The following is a 14,090-nucleotide window of genomic DNA, read 5'->3' as shown; positions in this document are numbered from 1 at the left end:
CACTCCCTCTCTCCCCCTCCCTCTTTCCCTCTCCCCCTCCCTCTCTCCCTCTCTCCCACCCTCCCTCCCTCCCTCCCTCCCTCCTTTCTTCTCTCCCTCCCTCTCTCTCTCTCTTCCTCTCTCCCTCTCTCCCTGTGTTAGTTCTAGGGCTTAAACTAAAAAGCTCACTAGCTTTTTGGCTCAAGGCTGGTACTCTACCATTTAAACCACATCTTCACTTCTAGCTTTGGGGGTGGTTAATTGGAAGTAACGTGTTTCACGTTCTTTTCCTCTTGGAGCTGTCTTTGAACCACAATTCTCAGATCTCCGCCTCCTGAGGAGCTAGGCTTACAGGTGTGAGCCACTGACACCTGGTTTACTTTCTAACATGAAATTTAAATAATTGTACTCTACTACTTTGGATTTTTTTTCTTTTTTCTTTTTTGTCAGATGTGGGGCTTGAACTCTGGGCTTGGGAGCTATCTGAGCTCTTCAACTCTCTACCACTTGAGCCACCACACCCCTTCTGGTTTTCTGGTGTTAAATTGGAGATGAGTCTTATGGACGTTTGTGCCTAGACTGGCTTTGAACTCAGATCTCAGCTCCTGAGTAATTAGAATTACTAGCACCGACAAGCATTAACTTAAATGATTATTTCTTAGGGTCTCCCAGACCCCTAGACTCAGGTTTTCTGAATAAGAAACTCCAGAAGAGGAATCACACAACACAAACCACTGTGAAAAATATTTGTTTCTGCACCTAAGACAGAAAAGAAAATGTGCCCTGAAGGGTTGCCAGGAAAGCCCTTCTTCCAGAAAGTACCCAGTCTGTAGTGGCTAAGGCTTCTCCTCCCCTCTTCTCTGCTGGGATTCGATGCCTCCTTGGCCCAAGAGGGAGAAGGTAACACAGAGCCCAGCATAGGTGGCTCATGCCTGTAATTGTAGCTGTGAATGGTGGTTCAAAACCAGCCAAGACAGGAAAGTCTTGGCAAACCACCAGGAAAGCGGAAATGGGCCTGAGGCTCAAAGTGGTAGAGTGCTAACCTTGAGGGAAAAGAAAAGGAAAAGAAAAATGGGCTAAAGGACAATGCCTAGGCCCTGAGTTCAAGTCCCAAGACTGGAGAGAGGGGGGGAGGGGAAGGGGGAGGGGAAGGGGGAGGGAGGGGAAGAAGGGGAGAGGGAGGGAGGGAGGGGGGAAGGAGGGGGAGAGAAAGAAGACACATGGCACTCTCTCGCCTTTCAGGAAGAAATCTGCCCTAGGAGGGCAGTGGACTCCACCCAGCTGTGCCAGTGGGCCTCTGCCATCAACGTCAGGAACCAGTACATCTACGTGGCCCAGCCAGCACTGAGCAGAGTCCTTGTGGTCGACGTTCAAGCCCAAAAAGTCCTACAGGTACAACCTAGACAGGAGTGAGGAGAAGCCCATGGCGGGTGGGACAGTCATGCTGGAGGGAATAAGACTGAGACCATGGGAGGAGCAGACAGTGATGGGGGAGAGACAGCGATGAGGTCAGCCCCCAGGGGACCATGGAGACCACCGAGGCCCTAGAATCAAATCTGAGGGGAGAGGGGAAGCCACTGGCAGGTCCTGATCAGAGGCATGACATCATCTCATTCACATTTTTTATGGTCGCTATGTGAAGAATAGACAGATGGACAGAGCAGGAGTGTGATGGGATTTAATCCCAGATAGAGATGGTGACAGAACTCTTGCCACCTGAGCCATACTTCCAGCCTTTTTTTTTTTTCCTTCAAAATCAGCTCACACTACTCAGTCCAACCTGGACTGTGATCCTCCTGTTTATTTCCCATGTAAGCAGGGGTGACAGGTACATGCCACCACACTCAACATTATATGGATAGGAATTGGGGGGGGGGTCCTCTCAAATGTTATGCCCTGGCTGGCCTTAAACCATTGTTTTCCTGATCTCAACTAGAATTATAGTCATAAGTCACCACGCACAACTTCTTGCTTTATTTTTTTATTTATTTTTGCCAGTCCTGGGCTTGAGCTCAGGGCCTGAGCACTGTCCTTGAACTTTCTCAAGGCTAGAGCTCTACCACTTGAGCCTCAGCACCACTTCCGGCTTTTTCTATATATGTAGTACCAAGGAATCGAACCCGGGTCTTCATGCATGCTAGGCAAGCACTTTAACCACTAGGCCAAACCCCCTTCTTGCTTTATTTTATATAGAACTTTCTAATGGGTTGATTGTAGATATGAGAGAAAAAGGAAATCAAAGTGTTAATAATAATACCACTTACTGTGGCAGTCTACATACTATCCCCATTCCAGGAACCTGGGAATTTTGTCTTATGTAACAAAAAGAGCCAGAGGCAGAGCAAGAAGCAGTTGAGAAAATAAGCTCAAAATGGTATTCTATATTTAAGTAGAGACAACAAGTAAGAGATTGGATAAACAGATCTGGAATCCAAGCCTTGGGAGTTATCCAGCCTTGGGAATTCTGAGAGAGGTCAAAGTTGAACATGAGATTTGAGTCAGGCAGACACATGACATACAGGGAGCAGACCCAGTGTGGTCAGTTTAGAGCAAGGATGGTCAGCAGAGCTCTCTCTCCAGCAGTGGCCAGGCCAGAGTTCAGTATAGGAAGAAAACTGGAGCTAAGACAAAGATTGTAGGGCCGGGAGTTCAGCCTAGTGGTAGAGTGCTTGCCAAAGACACAGGTTCGATTCCTCGGTACCACATACAGAGAAAAAAGCTGGAAGTGGTGCTGTGGCTCAAGTGGTAGAGCTCTAGCCTTGAGAAAACCCAAGGATAGTGCTCAGGCCCTGAGTTCAAATAAAACAAAAGGTTTTTCTACCTATCTTTCTAAAATTCCTTGGCCACAATAAGTAAATTTTAATCCTTCTGAAGTTTAAAGATGGATCTGAACTGAGCTTATAATCAATGTTGGTAAATGTTCTGTGTGCTTTAAGAGACTGTTTTATGGGGTTGTTAGGTATGATATTTGATATATGTCAGTTACGTCAGATTGATTCATTATACCATTCTGATTTCCTAGCCTTTGTGATTTTTTTCCCCTCTCTGCTGTTGAAGAGTGTTAAAAATTTCCACTCTGACTCTAGATTTATCAATGTCCCAAATTTTTGCTTTAAAATTGTAATATCTTCCTGAGGGAAAGAATCCTTTTGTTTAAAAAAAAAGTCCTCTTTATCTCTGGTAATGCTTCATGCCTGAGGAATTTTTTTCCACTAATACTAGCATAGCTAAATCAGATTTATTTTGATTAGTGTTCTCATGTTTTCTATTGTTTTCAAGAACTCTCTAATATTACAATATTGTCGGAGGGCCAGGAGTCTGGCCTAGTGGTAGAGTGCTTGCCTAGCATGCATGAAAACCATGGGTTCAATTCCTCAGTACTACATACATAGAAAAGCCGGAAGTGGCTCAAGTAGTAGAGCTCTAGCCTTGAGGAAAGTCCAAGAACAGTGCTCAGGCCCTGAGCTCAAGCGCCAGGACTGGCAATATACAGATCGTTGGAGATGGATCTGGGATTTTCTCCAGTTCAATAATCTTCATCTTTTACTTGGTATTTTGATCCATTTATATTTAATATAAGTAATTATATAGTTGATTTGAATTTTACCATCTCATATTTTTTATTGTTAGTCAATGGTGCTCTGAATTCTTTTGCTCAAGGTTAGTGTTATACCATTTTGAGCCAAAGCAACACTTCAGTTTTCTGGTGGTTAATTGGAGATAACAGTGTCACAGACTTCCCTATCCAGGCTGGCTTTAAACCTTGATCCCCAGATCTCAGCCTCCTGAGTAGCTAGCATTACAGGGCTGGGCCTGTTTTGTTTTGGTTTTGCCAGTCATGGGACTTGAACTCAGAACCCGGGTATTGTCCCTGAGCTGCTTTTGCTCAGGGCTAGCAATTATAATTAACTCCATCTATAAAGTAACCCTTCGTGAGGTGGATGTAATTTTTATCAGGCAATAATTTGTATTTCTCCCACACACATGCCTTATCATTGCCCTCATTTCTGAAGCACATCGTTCTCTTTTAAGGCTGCTCGCAATCGATTCTCCCGGTCCTCTCAGTATTGATTTTTCTCTTTATTATATGAGGATATTTTCACAGGCACATGTTTCTTTTAGTGGGATTTGGTTTTTGCTCCACGTGTTCAGATGTCACCCCACAGCTTCCCTTTGTTTCTGTTGACAGGCCCCTGGTGAAGGTAATGCATCTTGTTTTCCGTCTGCTCCAGCTTTCTCTTTGATGCCTTCTCACTCCCATCCTCTTCCCCTACCCCTACCTTTCTCCTCCCCATCCCCCTTTCTCCTCCCCATCCCCCCTCACCCCATCTCCTCTCCATCTCCTCCCCTCCCCTCCTACCCCTCCCCCTTTCTCCTCCCCACCCCCCTCACCCCACCTCCTCTCCATCTCCTCCCCTCCCCTCCCCTCCTACCCCTCCCCCTTTCTCCTCCCCATCCCCCCTCACCCCACCTCCTCTCCATCTCCTCCCCTCCCCTCCTACCCCTCCCCCTTTCTCCTCCCCATCCCCCCTCACCCCACCTCCTCTCCATCTCCTCCCCTCCCCTCCTACCCCTCCCCCTTTCTCCTCCCCATCCCCCCTCACCCCACCTCCTCTCCATCTCCTCCCCTCCCCTCCCCTCCTACCCCTCCTCTTTTCCCTTGCATATCTCCCCTCCCTCTCACCACCCTCTCCCCACTCTCCTTACTCTCCCTTACCCCTCCACTTCCTCCTGCTCTTTCCAATCCCCTCCCTCTCCCCATTCCTCTCTCCACCCTCTCCCTCCCACCCTCGCCCTGAATTCTTCCCTCTCCGCTTCCACTCCTCCCTCTTCTCTCCCCTCCCTCATCCCATCTCCCCCAAGCTTGCCTCCCTCCCCTCACCCAACTCTTCCCCCATCTCCTCTCCATCCCTCCCTTCCCCTCTCCTCCCTTCCCCTCTCCTCCCTCTCCCTCATCCCCTTCCCTCCCCTCTCCTCCAGCCTCACCTCCCCCCTCCTGCCCTCAACACCTCTTCCCTCCATCCTCCCTCCCCTCTTCCCTCCCCTTTTCCCTCCTACCTCTTCCTCCTCTCCCTCTCCCCCTTCTCATCCCCTCTCCCTCTCTCCCCCTATCCTCTTCCTTCTCCCTCCCACTCTCCCCTCCTCTTCCCTCCCTAGCCCTTCATTCTTCCCTCTCCCCTCCCACTCCTCCTTATTCTCCTCTTCCATCTTCTCCCTCTCTTCCCCCTCATCCCATCTCCCCCTCCACCTCCCTCCACACTCCTCCCTCTCCTTCCCCTATCCTCCCTCTCCCTCCCTTCCCCAACCTTCCCTCATTCCCCTCCCCCTCCCTCCCCCTCCCTCCCCCCCTCCTCCCCCCCACACCTAGACAGGCTTCCCAGCTTCATACTTGTCACCCTCACTACTGAGAAGGCTGAGAGGTGAGGAACCAGCACAGGTGGAAAATACCCCAGTGACAGAAAGAGCTGGAGGTGGCGGAGTGGCTCAAGTGGTATAGCACTGGCCTTGAACACAAAGCTCAGGGACAGTGCCCAAGCCCTGAATTCAAACCCCAGGCGCAACAACAATTAAACAGTTTAAAAAGACCTTCTGAAGGAAGGGAGGGCGAGCCCCAAAACTGGTTTCTGAGTAAGACGACGGAAGCCTCTGTGTTGGGGCTGTGAGGGATTCTGACCACCCCTGGGGAATGCTCTGGGGACACTGCAAGCCAACTTCACTCGGGAGCAGGGACCTCAGTCCCCGAACAGCCCACCAGAGCCACGACCGACTTGGCTCTTTCCTTTCAAGTCCATAGGTGTGGACCCGCTGCCAGCCAAGCTGTCCTACGACAAGTCCCATGACCAGGTGTGGGTCCTCAGCTGGGGGGACACCCACCAGTCCCAGACAAGCCTCCAGGTAGGTTGAGCTCCCCCCTGCAACCCAGACACTGTTCTCAACTCCCTAGGGGAGGGGGACAGCAAAGACCCTGAAGACAAAGGAAGACAGGAGAGGAGAGAGGGAGAAGTCGAAAAGGAAAAGACAAAAGAGAAAGGGAAGAAACAGGAAAGGGGGGCAGGGTGGGGGAGAAAAAGAGAGGGGAGAGAGAGAAACAGGGAAGAGGGGGGGTCAGGAGGAGAAAGCTGAACTAGAAAGGAGGGGAGAGAGGAGGGAATGATGAGTGCTAGAGGAGATGGGTGAGTGCAGAGAGCCAGGAGGGAGGAAGAGATAGGGACAGAAGATAAGGGGGAAGACAGGAGAGGGGAGAGAGAATACAGAGAGAAAGGAAAGCAGAGATGGAGGGGAGATTGGGGGAAGAGGTGGGAGAAAGGGGAAGGAGGACAGAAGAGAGGAAAATGAGAAAGGGAAAAACAGTGTAGACTGAAGGAGAAAGGAGAGGGGGACAAAAAGGGGGAGGAAGGAGATGGAAGAGTAATAGAAGGGTGTGGGGGGGGGGACAATAAGGCAAGAGAGAGGACAGAGCTAGAAGGATGGAGGGGGGGAAGAGGACAGAAACACAGAACTCGAAGAGGGCAAATGAGAAAAAATAGGTGATGTGGAAACATGGGAAAGAGAAAACGAGGAGAGAGGAGTTAGAAGAAAGTTCAGTAAGGAGAAGGGACAGAGAAAGATGAAAGAGGAGAGACCGAGGGAGAAGAGAGAATGAGGGGACAGGCAGAGTACAGGGCAGGGGGAGAGGAGAGGCTGGGGGGGGGATAAGCCCGTACCCGTAGGGTTAAAGAAACCAGCATTTGCAAAATGCTAGCAGTGCCGAAGCAAGCCTTCTTTCCTCAGCCCTGGAGCTTGAATTCAGGTCCTGGACACTACCCAGAGGCTAAGCAACCCTGCCACTTGAGCCACAGCTCCATTTCTGACTTTTTGGTGGGTAATTGGAAATAAAAAGTCTCACAGTCTTTCCCGCCTGGACTGGCTGGCTTCAAGTTAGGATGGTCAGATTTCCTGAGTAGCACTCAGACTGCAAAACTTTTAATCCTAGTATTGTTTTTTAAATATCCAACACTAGGCCATGGGTTAAATCTTGCCACTGGGGTCGAGCTATAAATGAGGCTCGAACTGCTGACATCCCCTTCCCACGGCCCACTGGGCCCACGGTTTCCCTCTCAACCCATCTGAGGAAGACATGCAGCCCTTTGTGGGCCTAGCGATGTGCTAGGACACAAGAAACAGGCCAGGGAGGGGGAGGGGAGGGAAACGGGGACAAAAGCATGAGAAGGGGCATCAATGCGTGAAAAATAATGCACCTACTACCTGACGAATGTAACTGTAACCCCTCTATATATTATCCTGACAATAAAAAAATTGACATAAAAATGCAGACACGACGATCATCTGTCACATCAGTACACCAGTGTAAAATTTCCAGAATAAATATATAGAAAGGGAGGGGAAAAAAAACCAAAATGGACTCCAGGAAACAAGACTGACATGCGCAGTGGCCCATGGCCCTGCTTTTTGAAGACTAGAACATGAATGACACAGACTGCTGACAGCCCATGGTTTCCCATCTCTATTATAAGCTAAAATGGCAGGCCTGATATCCAGCAATGATTGCACCCCACCTTGGAATTGCCTGGCATGTGCCCTAGACTCTCAAAGATCCTGTTTCTTCATGCTGGCTTTTCCTTTGTGCCCAGTCCTAAGGGCAGTTTTTCCATAAGCTTGCCTTGAGAGTTCTCACTTGGCCCTCTTTTTAAACTGGAAACAAACCCAGTGCAGCTTCAGAACTGAAATCACAGCATCTATGCCAGCATTCTGCCGTCTCACCCCCAGAGGGCTAGAAAGAGGCAGAAAGGACTCCAGGGGCAGGCCAGCCACCTGCTGCATGCACTGTCATGAAAGGGACAGCCAGGGGACACCCCATCCTAAAACAGACTGCACAGGCCCAGCCTCCAGCTGCAGAAATATGGATTCTCTCCAGTACCACTGGCTGGCTGCAACCCTATCTGCGGGGCAGATTGTGAGTTCCAGATCAGCCTGAGCTGCATAGTAAGATCCTCAAAAACAAATCTCTTCACCTGGGCTGCATAGGGAGGCCCTGATGTCAAACAGAACAAATATGCGACTTGAAGGCTAATGAGCATGTGCAGAAGGTGGGGGGGGGGGGGGGTTGGGGAGAGGAGGGCAGGTCCCAGGGCCACTCTCACCTCCCAGCTCCAAACAGGGACACACACCAAGGAACAAATTTGGCGGCCTCCTGCCCAATCAATTAGGGCAGGAAACATCACCTCCAGGGAAACTGAGGCAATCAAGCGTTGTCACTACCAAATATACAATGCAGGCAGCCTAATCCTTTCCCACCCAGTCTGTCTTATGGAACCAACACCTCCCCCCCCAGGACAACATTCTAACTGCAGGACATCTGCCTGACTGCAAGAGGACATGGCAAAGAGTCTCACCCCAGGACCAGTTCCTTTTTAAGAGCTAGGGATGGAGAAGCTCGAGTTCCCTGGTAGGAGCAGGGGTTGGTCTCTGAACAGATCAAGGCATAGCCCTATTCTGGGAAGCCCCTCAGGTCCCCCCACTCAACCTTCATAGTGGCCCTAACCAAAGAGGAAAGAGTGACTGGGGACAGTCCTTCCCCCCTGCCCCTCCAACACACTCCCTCCTCCCTCCTCCCTCCCCTCCCAAATGGAGTTAGCCATCCCTCTGCCCCAGCTCCACCCCTGAGCAGGCCCCAGGACTCCAGGCCTCTCCTGGAGGGAACAGTCACAGGAGGTCCCCACTGTGTCTTGTAGGTGATCACGGAGGCCAGCACTGGTGAGGGCCAGCACCTCATCCGAACACCGTTCACCGGAGTGGACGATTTCTTCATCCCCCCGACAAACCTCATCATCAACCACATCAGGTGAGAGGGGCGCTGGGATGTCTCAGCTGCCTGCCAGACAGCCTGGCCCAGTGGAGTCTGCTCCCCCTCCCCCCTCCTCCCTCCTCCCTCCTCCCTCCTCCCCGTGCCGGCCAATGGAGAAGACACAAATAACCAGTCCCAGATAAAGCACACCCAGAACAGCAGCTGTGTTGTCACTAATGCCTCCGGTGACAGTGGTGACTCTCCTCTTCAACGTGATCGCAGCAGAGAAGAAAAGGAAATAGTGCCCAGTGTCTCACTTGTGTGTGTCTATACACATGCGTATGTATGTTGGTACTGGGGGCTCGAACTCAAGTCTGGGACTGTCCCCAAGCTCTTCAGCTCAAAGCTAGTGTTCCACCACTTGAGCCTCTCCTCCATTTCTTCTGGCTTCTCGGTGGTTCTTTAGAAATAAAAGTCTCCAACACTTCTCTGCTTAGGCTGGCTTTGAACTACAACCCTCAGATCTCAGCCTCCTGAGTCACGAGGAGGTCACAGTGCCCAGCAGGTTTTGTTTCCATGGACAGAAGAATCAGGACCCTTGGGTTTTCATTTCAAAAGATCAGGTGTTCAGCTATCTCGTTACCGTCCAATTGTGACTCATCTGCTAGCCCAGGAACCAGCTGAGACATGGAATCTGCCATCTTTCCTCTTGGCCTCTAGTCACAGCAGACATCTCTAATCTTAAGCCCCCAGCCCTGCAGCCACAGGCTAGAGAAACAGATTCTAAAGCCATTCACCATCTTTCAAAACCACTTGTGTGGCTGAGAGATTGGCCTAGCGGTAGAGTGCTCACCTAGCATGCACGAAGCCCTGGGTTCAAGTCCTTGGTACCACATGTACCAAAAAAAGCCAGAAGTGGTGATGTGGCCCAAGTGACAGAGTGCTAGCCTTAATCGAAATTGTTCAAGGACAATGCCTAGGTCCTGAGTTCAAGCTCCAGGACCAGCCTCCCCCCCACCCCCCCAAAAAAATCACTCTGTCCAGAACACCAGTGATTCACATCTGTCTGTAATCCTAGCTACTCAAGGAGACCTCAGATCTGAGAATCAGGTTCAAAGCCAGCCTGGATAGAAAAGTCCACAAGAGCCAGGCACGGTGGCTCACACCTGTAAATCCTAGCTACTCAGGAGGCTGAGATTCTGAGGATCAAGGTTCAGAGCCAGTCTGGGCACAAAAGGACCTAAGACTCATCTCCAAGTAACCTCTAGAAAATGGGAAGTGGCACTGTGGCTCAAGGGTAGGCCAGCAGCCTTGAGCTGAAGAGCTCAGGGACAATGCCCAGGCCCAGAGTTCAAGTCCCACAACTGCCAAAAAAAATAATAATAATTACAGATTTGTGATGAAGGGAGAGGGGTAGGAATGCAACCATTTCAGACAAATGCCAGCCTGCCTAGGGGAGGCCTCTGGCTCTCTGACCCCCACTTCTTCCCTTCCTCGCCCCCAATTCCCAGGTTCGGCTTCATCTTCAATAAATCGGTCCCTGCAGTCCACAAAGTAGATCTGGAGACACTGATGCCAATCAAGACCATCGGCCTGCAGCAGCACGGCTGTGTGCCCCAGGCCATGGCACACACACACCTGGGCGGCTACTTCTTCATCCAGTGTCAGCAGGAGGCGTCCACACCCGAGTCCCCTGGGACACAGCTCCTCGTGGACAGTGTCACCGACTCAGTTCTGGGCCCTAACCGTGACATCATGGGCACCCCCCACGTGTCCCCCGATGGGCGGTTCGTGGTGAGCACGGCCCCCCACAGCTCCCGGCTACAGGTGCAGGAGGTGACCACTCGGGGCGAGATCCGGACCCTGCATGACCTGCAGGTCAGCCCTGGTGTCTCGGACGTGGCTTTCCAGCGCTCCTTCACCCACGGCCACCAATACAACGTGTATGCCACGCTAGAGACCGAGCCCGACCTGCTGTTCCTGGAGCTGTCCACGGGGAAGGTGGGGGTGCTGAAGGACTTGGAGGGGTCTCCCCCCGAGCCTGGCCAGCCCTGGAGAAGACCCCACAGGGTCCTGAGAGACAGCGGGCTCTTCGGACAGCACCTCCTCATACCAGCCCGAGAGTCCTTGTTCCTGATCCACGGGAGACAAAACACACTTCAGTGTGAGGTGTCAGACGTAAAGCGGGGGGCCACGGTGGTGTGGGTGGGTGAGGTATGAAGGAAGCCCCAGCTCCTCCTTGTCCTGAGACACCACAGCCCCCCACCCAAAAGCAGGCACCACACACACACACACACACACACACACACACACACACACACACCAGACAAAGCAAAACACCTGTATTGGCTTTGTGGCGCAACTCTGGTCTCCCGGCAAGTTTTCTAGCATAAGGTCCTGTGCCTGCTCACAAGATCAGTGATTTTGGGGGGTGAAGGGGGCTTGTGATTTTTTTGTTTTTCATTAGAAAGTGTGATTTACCACTTTGAGCTACAACACGACCCATGCTGCACTGGAGAGCCTCGCCACCAAGCCACACTTGGCATTTCCATCCGTGTCCTGTCCCCTGCCAGACTGTGCCCTGGAAAAGACACCCAAAATCAGGGCTGAATGGGGGGGGGTCACCTCCGGCCCAGGGGCCCAGCTCAGCCACCACCACTCCCCCCCCCCCACACACACACTTGCTCCTTCCAGGCTTTTCTGCTTTGCTTTCCATTCCCATCTGATTTTGGTACAAGCTGAGCCAATGAGACTTATTTACTCCCTTGATCAGGGGGGTGGGGAAGGGGGCCTGGGAGGGAGGGGTGGGAGGGGAGAATCATTCTTTATTTTGGAAAGTTTTTTGATTAAAAACTAATTTTTTATAATTGCAGATGCTAGTAAGCAGAAAGATACTCTTCCAATGTTCCCAGCAATCTCTGTTCCCTGCCCCCTTTAGGCCAACTCTCTGAAAGGGAGAGAGGGAGGGAGGGAGGGAGAGGCCACAACCTCCCATTCCACAACCAGAAAGAAACTTGGCCCTCTTCTATGCCATCGCTGACCCCTGCTGCCCCCAGATATGGCTTCAGGCCACCTTGTCAGTGAAGACTCGAGCCAAGCCCCTCTGGGCAAGCTTTTCACCTCATTAGGCACGCCCAGAACCCCAGATTCAGAGACCTTCCACACACACACTGCGGCATCATTCCTGCACTTCTCAGCCCGCGGTGGGATCTCACATGGGCAAGAAGGGGCCCAGTCAGCTCTGAAGAGACCTTGGCCCCAGTGGCTCATGTCTAAAGTCCTGGCTATTCAGGAGGTTGAAATGCGAGCATCACGGTTCAAAGCTAGCCTAGGCAGGAAATGCTATGACTCTTATCTCTAAAGAACTATCAAAAAAGCCAAAAGTAGAGGTGTGGCTCTTTTTTCCCAGCCTTTAGTAGAAAAAAAATTATATATATATATATATATATATATATATATATATATATATATATCTCCAAGTGAGAATGCAGGACCCGAGTTCCTGCCCCAGTACTCACACAAAAGACATTAAAAAAAAAACCTAATATTCACTTTCATAAAAGCTGAAATAACACAGGAGCACATCTTACCTCTTTCTTTTCTGGATCAATTATCTTTACCTATTGGCTCCCAAATTCCCACATTCTTCACTAAAAATCTCCAGTGGCCATGATCTGCTCCTTTCAGTAAAATGTCAGCCCCTGGCAGAAGAAGCAAAAAAAAATCTCAAAAATGGAACTATTTCCCAACAACCAGACCAGGGACCCTGCACCTCTAGACTACAGGAGTTTCGGGGACCGGGAATGTGGTCTAGTGGTAGAGTGCTTGCCTAGTATGCATGAAATGCATGAAGCCCTGAGTTCACTCCTCCGTACCACATGCATAGAAAAAGCCGGAAGTGGTACTGTGGCTCAAGTGGTAGAGTGCTAGTTTCAAGAAAGTCCAGGGATAGTGCCCAGACCCTGAGTTCAAGCCCCAGGTCCGGCAAAAAAAAAAAAGAAGCCAGAGGTAGTAGTTCCACCTGTAATCCTAGCTACTCGGGAGGCTGAGATAGGAGGATCAAGGTTCAAAGACAAACCTGAGACTCCTAGCTCCAATTCACCTCTAGAAAATGGGAACTGGGGCTTAGGGACCAGGGGTAGGGAGGTAGCCTTGAGTTGTAGAGCTCAGGAACAGTGCCAAGACTGAGTTCAAGCCCCACGACCCACCAAAAACCAAAAAACAGAGCCAACCCAGTTCACTCTGAAATTGACTTCTGTAGCATCCACTCTTTTGCTGCTTTTCCTTCTGACTCACTGGGCCTGAATGACACACCTGTCACTGCCCTGTGTGACAGGACCACGGGCATACTAAAGATAGTCGAAAGTGCAAGCTTCAGGTCTAGCCTGGAAAGCAAACTCAGGGCAAAGCAAGGCTTTTTTTTTTTTTCTAAGCAGTGAGACATCTGACCTTCCTACCACCCCTGACCTTCCCACCTGACCTTCCACCACACCTGACCTTCCTATCACCCCTTCAGCACCAGGAGAAGAGAGGCATCAGGACACATGGACTCCTGCAGCAGACACAGCAGTGATGGTTCTGACAAACACATAAACACTAATAAGTTCAGATGGTGATTTACCAAGAGAATCGCTAAGTTACTGAAAGCTACCTTCAGAAACTAGCAGTGATTGTAAAATGTAACACATTTCACATTCATTCAACATTTTTTTCTTCTCCCTAGGAACAAGAGCATGCTCGTGTGCGCACGCACACACACACACACACACACACACACACACACACACGATCTGTACTTGTGACATCATTTGAAATGGAGATCTTCATTTTCTTCTATCCAAGTGGGCTGGGTACAAGGGCTCACAGCTATCATACTAGCTACTCAGAAGGCTGAGATCTGAGGATCTGGGTTTGAAGCCAGCCCAAGCAGAAAAGTCCTTAACGCTCTTTATCTCCAAGAAACCACCAACAAACCAGAAGTGGAGGAGTGGCTCACATGGCAGAGAATCAACTCTGATGAAAAAAAAAAAAAAAAAAAAAAACTAAGGGACAGTAGTCAGGGCCTGAGTTCAAGCCCCAGTACTAGGATAAAAGAAAGAAGAAAAGAATAAATTGACAGACCCACACATGAAGGTTCTGGATCCAATAGCTCCTCCGGGGGCCACCCCTGAATGGATGGGAGGAAGAGAGACTGGATTTCTGACCTTGCACAGTAACTCCCTACGTAAGCAACTCCAGCAGCCCCGCCTCCATCACACTAAGCCAACCAGCTGTGCCTGATGCTGGCCCAGGCTGAGGCCACCTTCTGAGCCCCAGAAGAAAGCTT

General features: G+C 50.6%; 1 protein-coding gene across 2 annotated transcripts in view; it reads left to right on the top strand.

Moving 5' to 3' along the window:
• Fstl4 (follistatin like 4) overlaps positions 1 to 11,538 on the top strand; it is a 69,947-nt gene extending 58,409 nt beyond the window's left edge. For both annotated transcript variants that reach the window (XM_090321140.1, XM_090321139.1), the window contains 4 exons: positions 1,222 to 1,371; positions 5,767 to 5,874; positions 8,712 to 8,821; positions 10,276 to 11,538. In XM_090321140.1, the coding sequence (XP_090177266.1) occupies positions 1,222 to 1,371; positions 5,767 to 5,874; positions 8,712 to 8,821; positions 10,276 to 10,984 (1,077 nt within the window). In that variant the 3' untranslated portion in view covers positions 10,985 to 11,538. The remainder of the gene's footprint in view (positions 1 to 1,221; positions 1,372 to 5,766; positions 5,875 to 8,711; positions 8,822 to 10,275) is intronic.
• Positions 11,539 to 14,090: the final 2,552 nt, after the last annotated feature.

This window comes from Megascapheus bottae, chromosome 29, assembly GCF_031878675.1.
Source record: "Megascapheus bottae isolate mThoBot1 chromosome 29, mThoBot2.hap1, whole genome shotgun sequence".
Lineage (NCBI taxonomy): Eukaryota > Metazoa > Chordata > Mammalia > Rodentia > Geomyidae > Megascapheus > Megascapheus bottae.
Note: the sequence above shows the minus strand (reverse complement) of the source record. Positions and strands in the feature narration are given on the sequence as shown.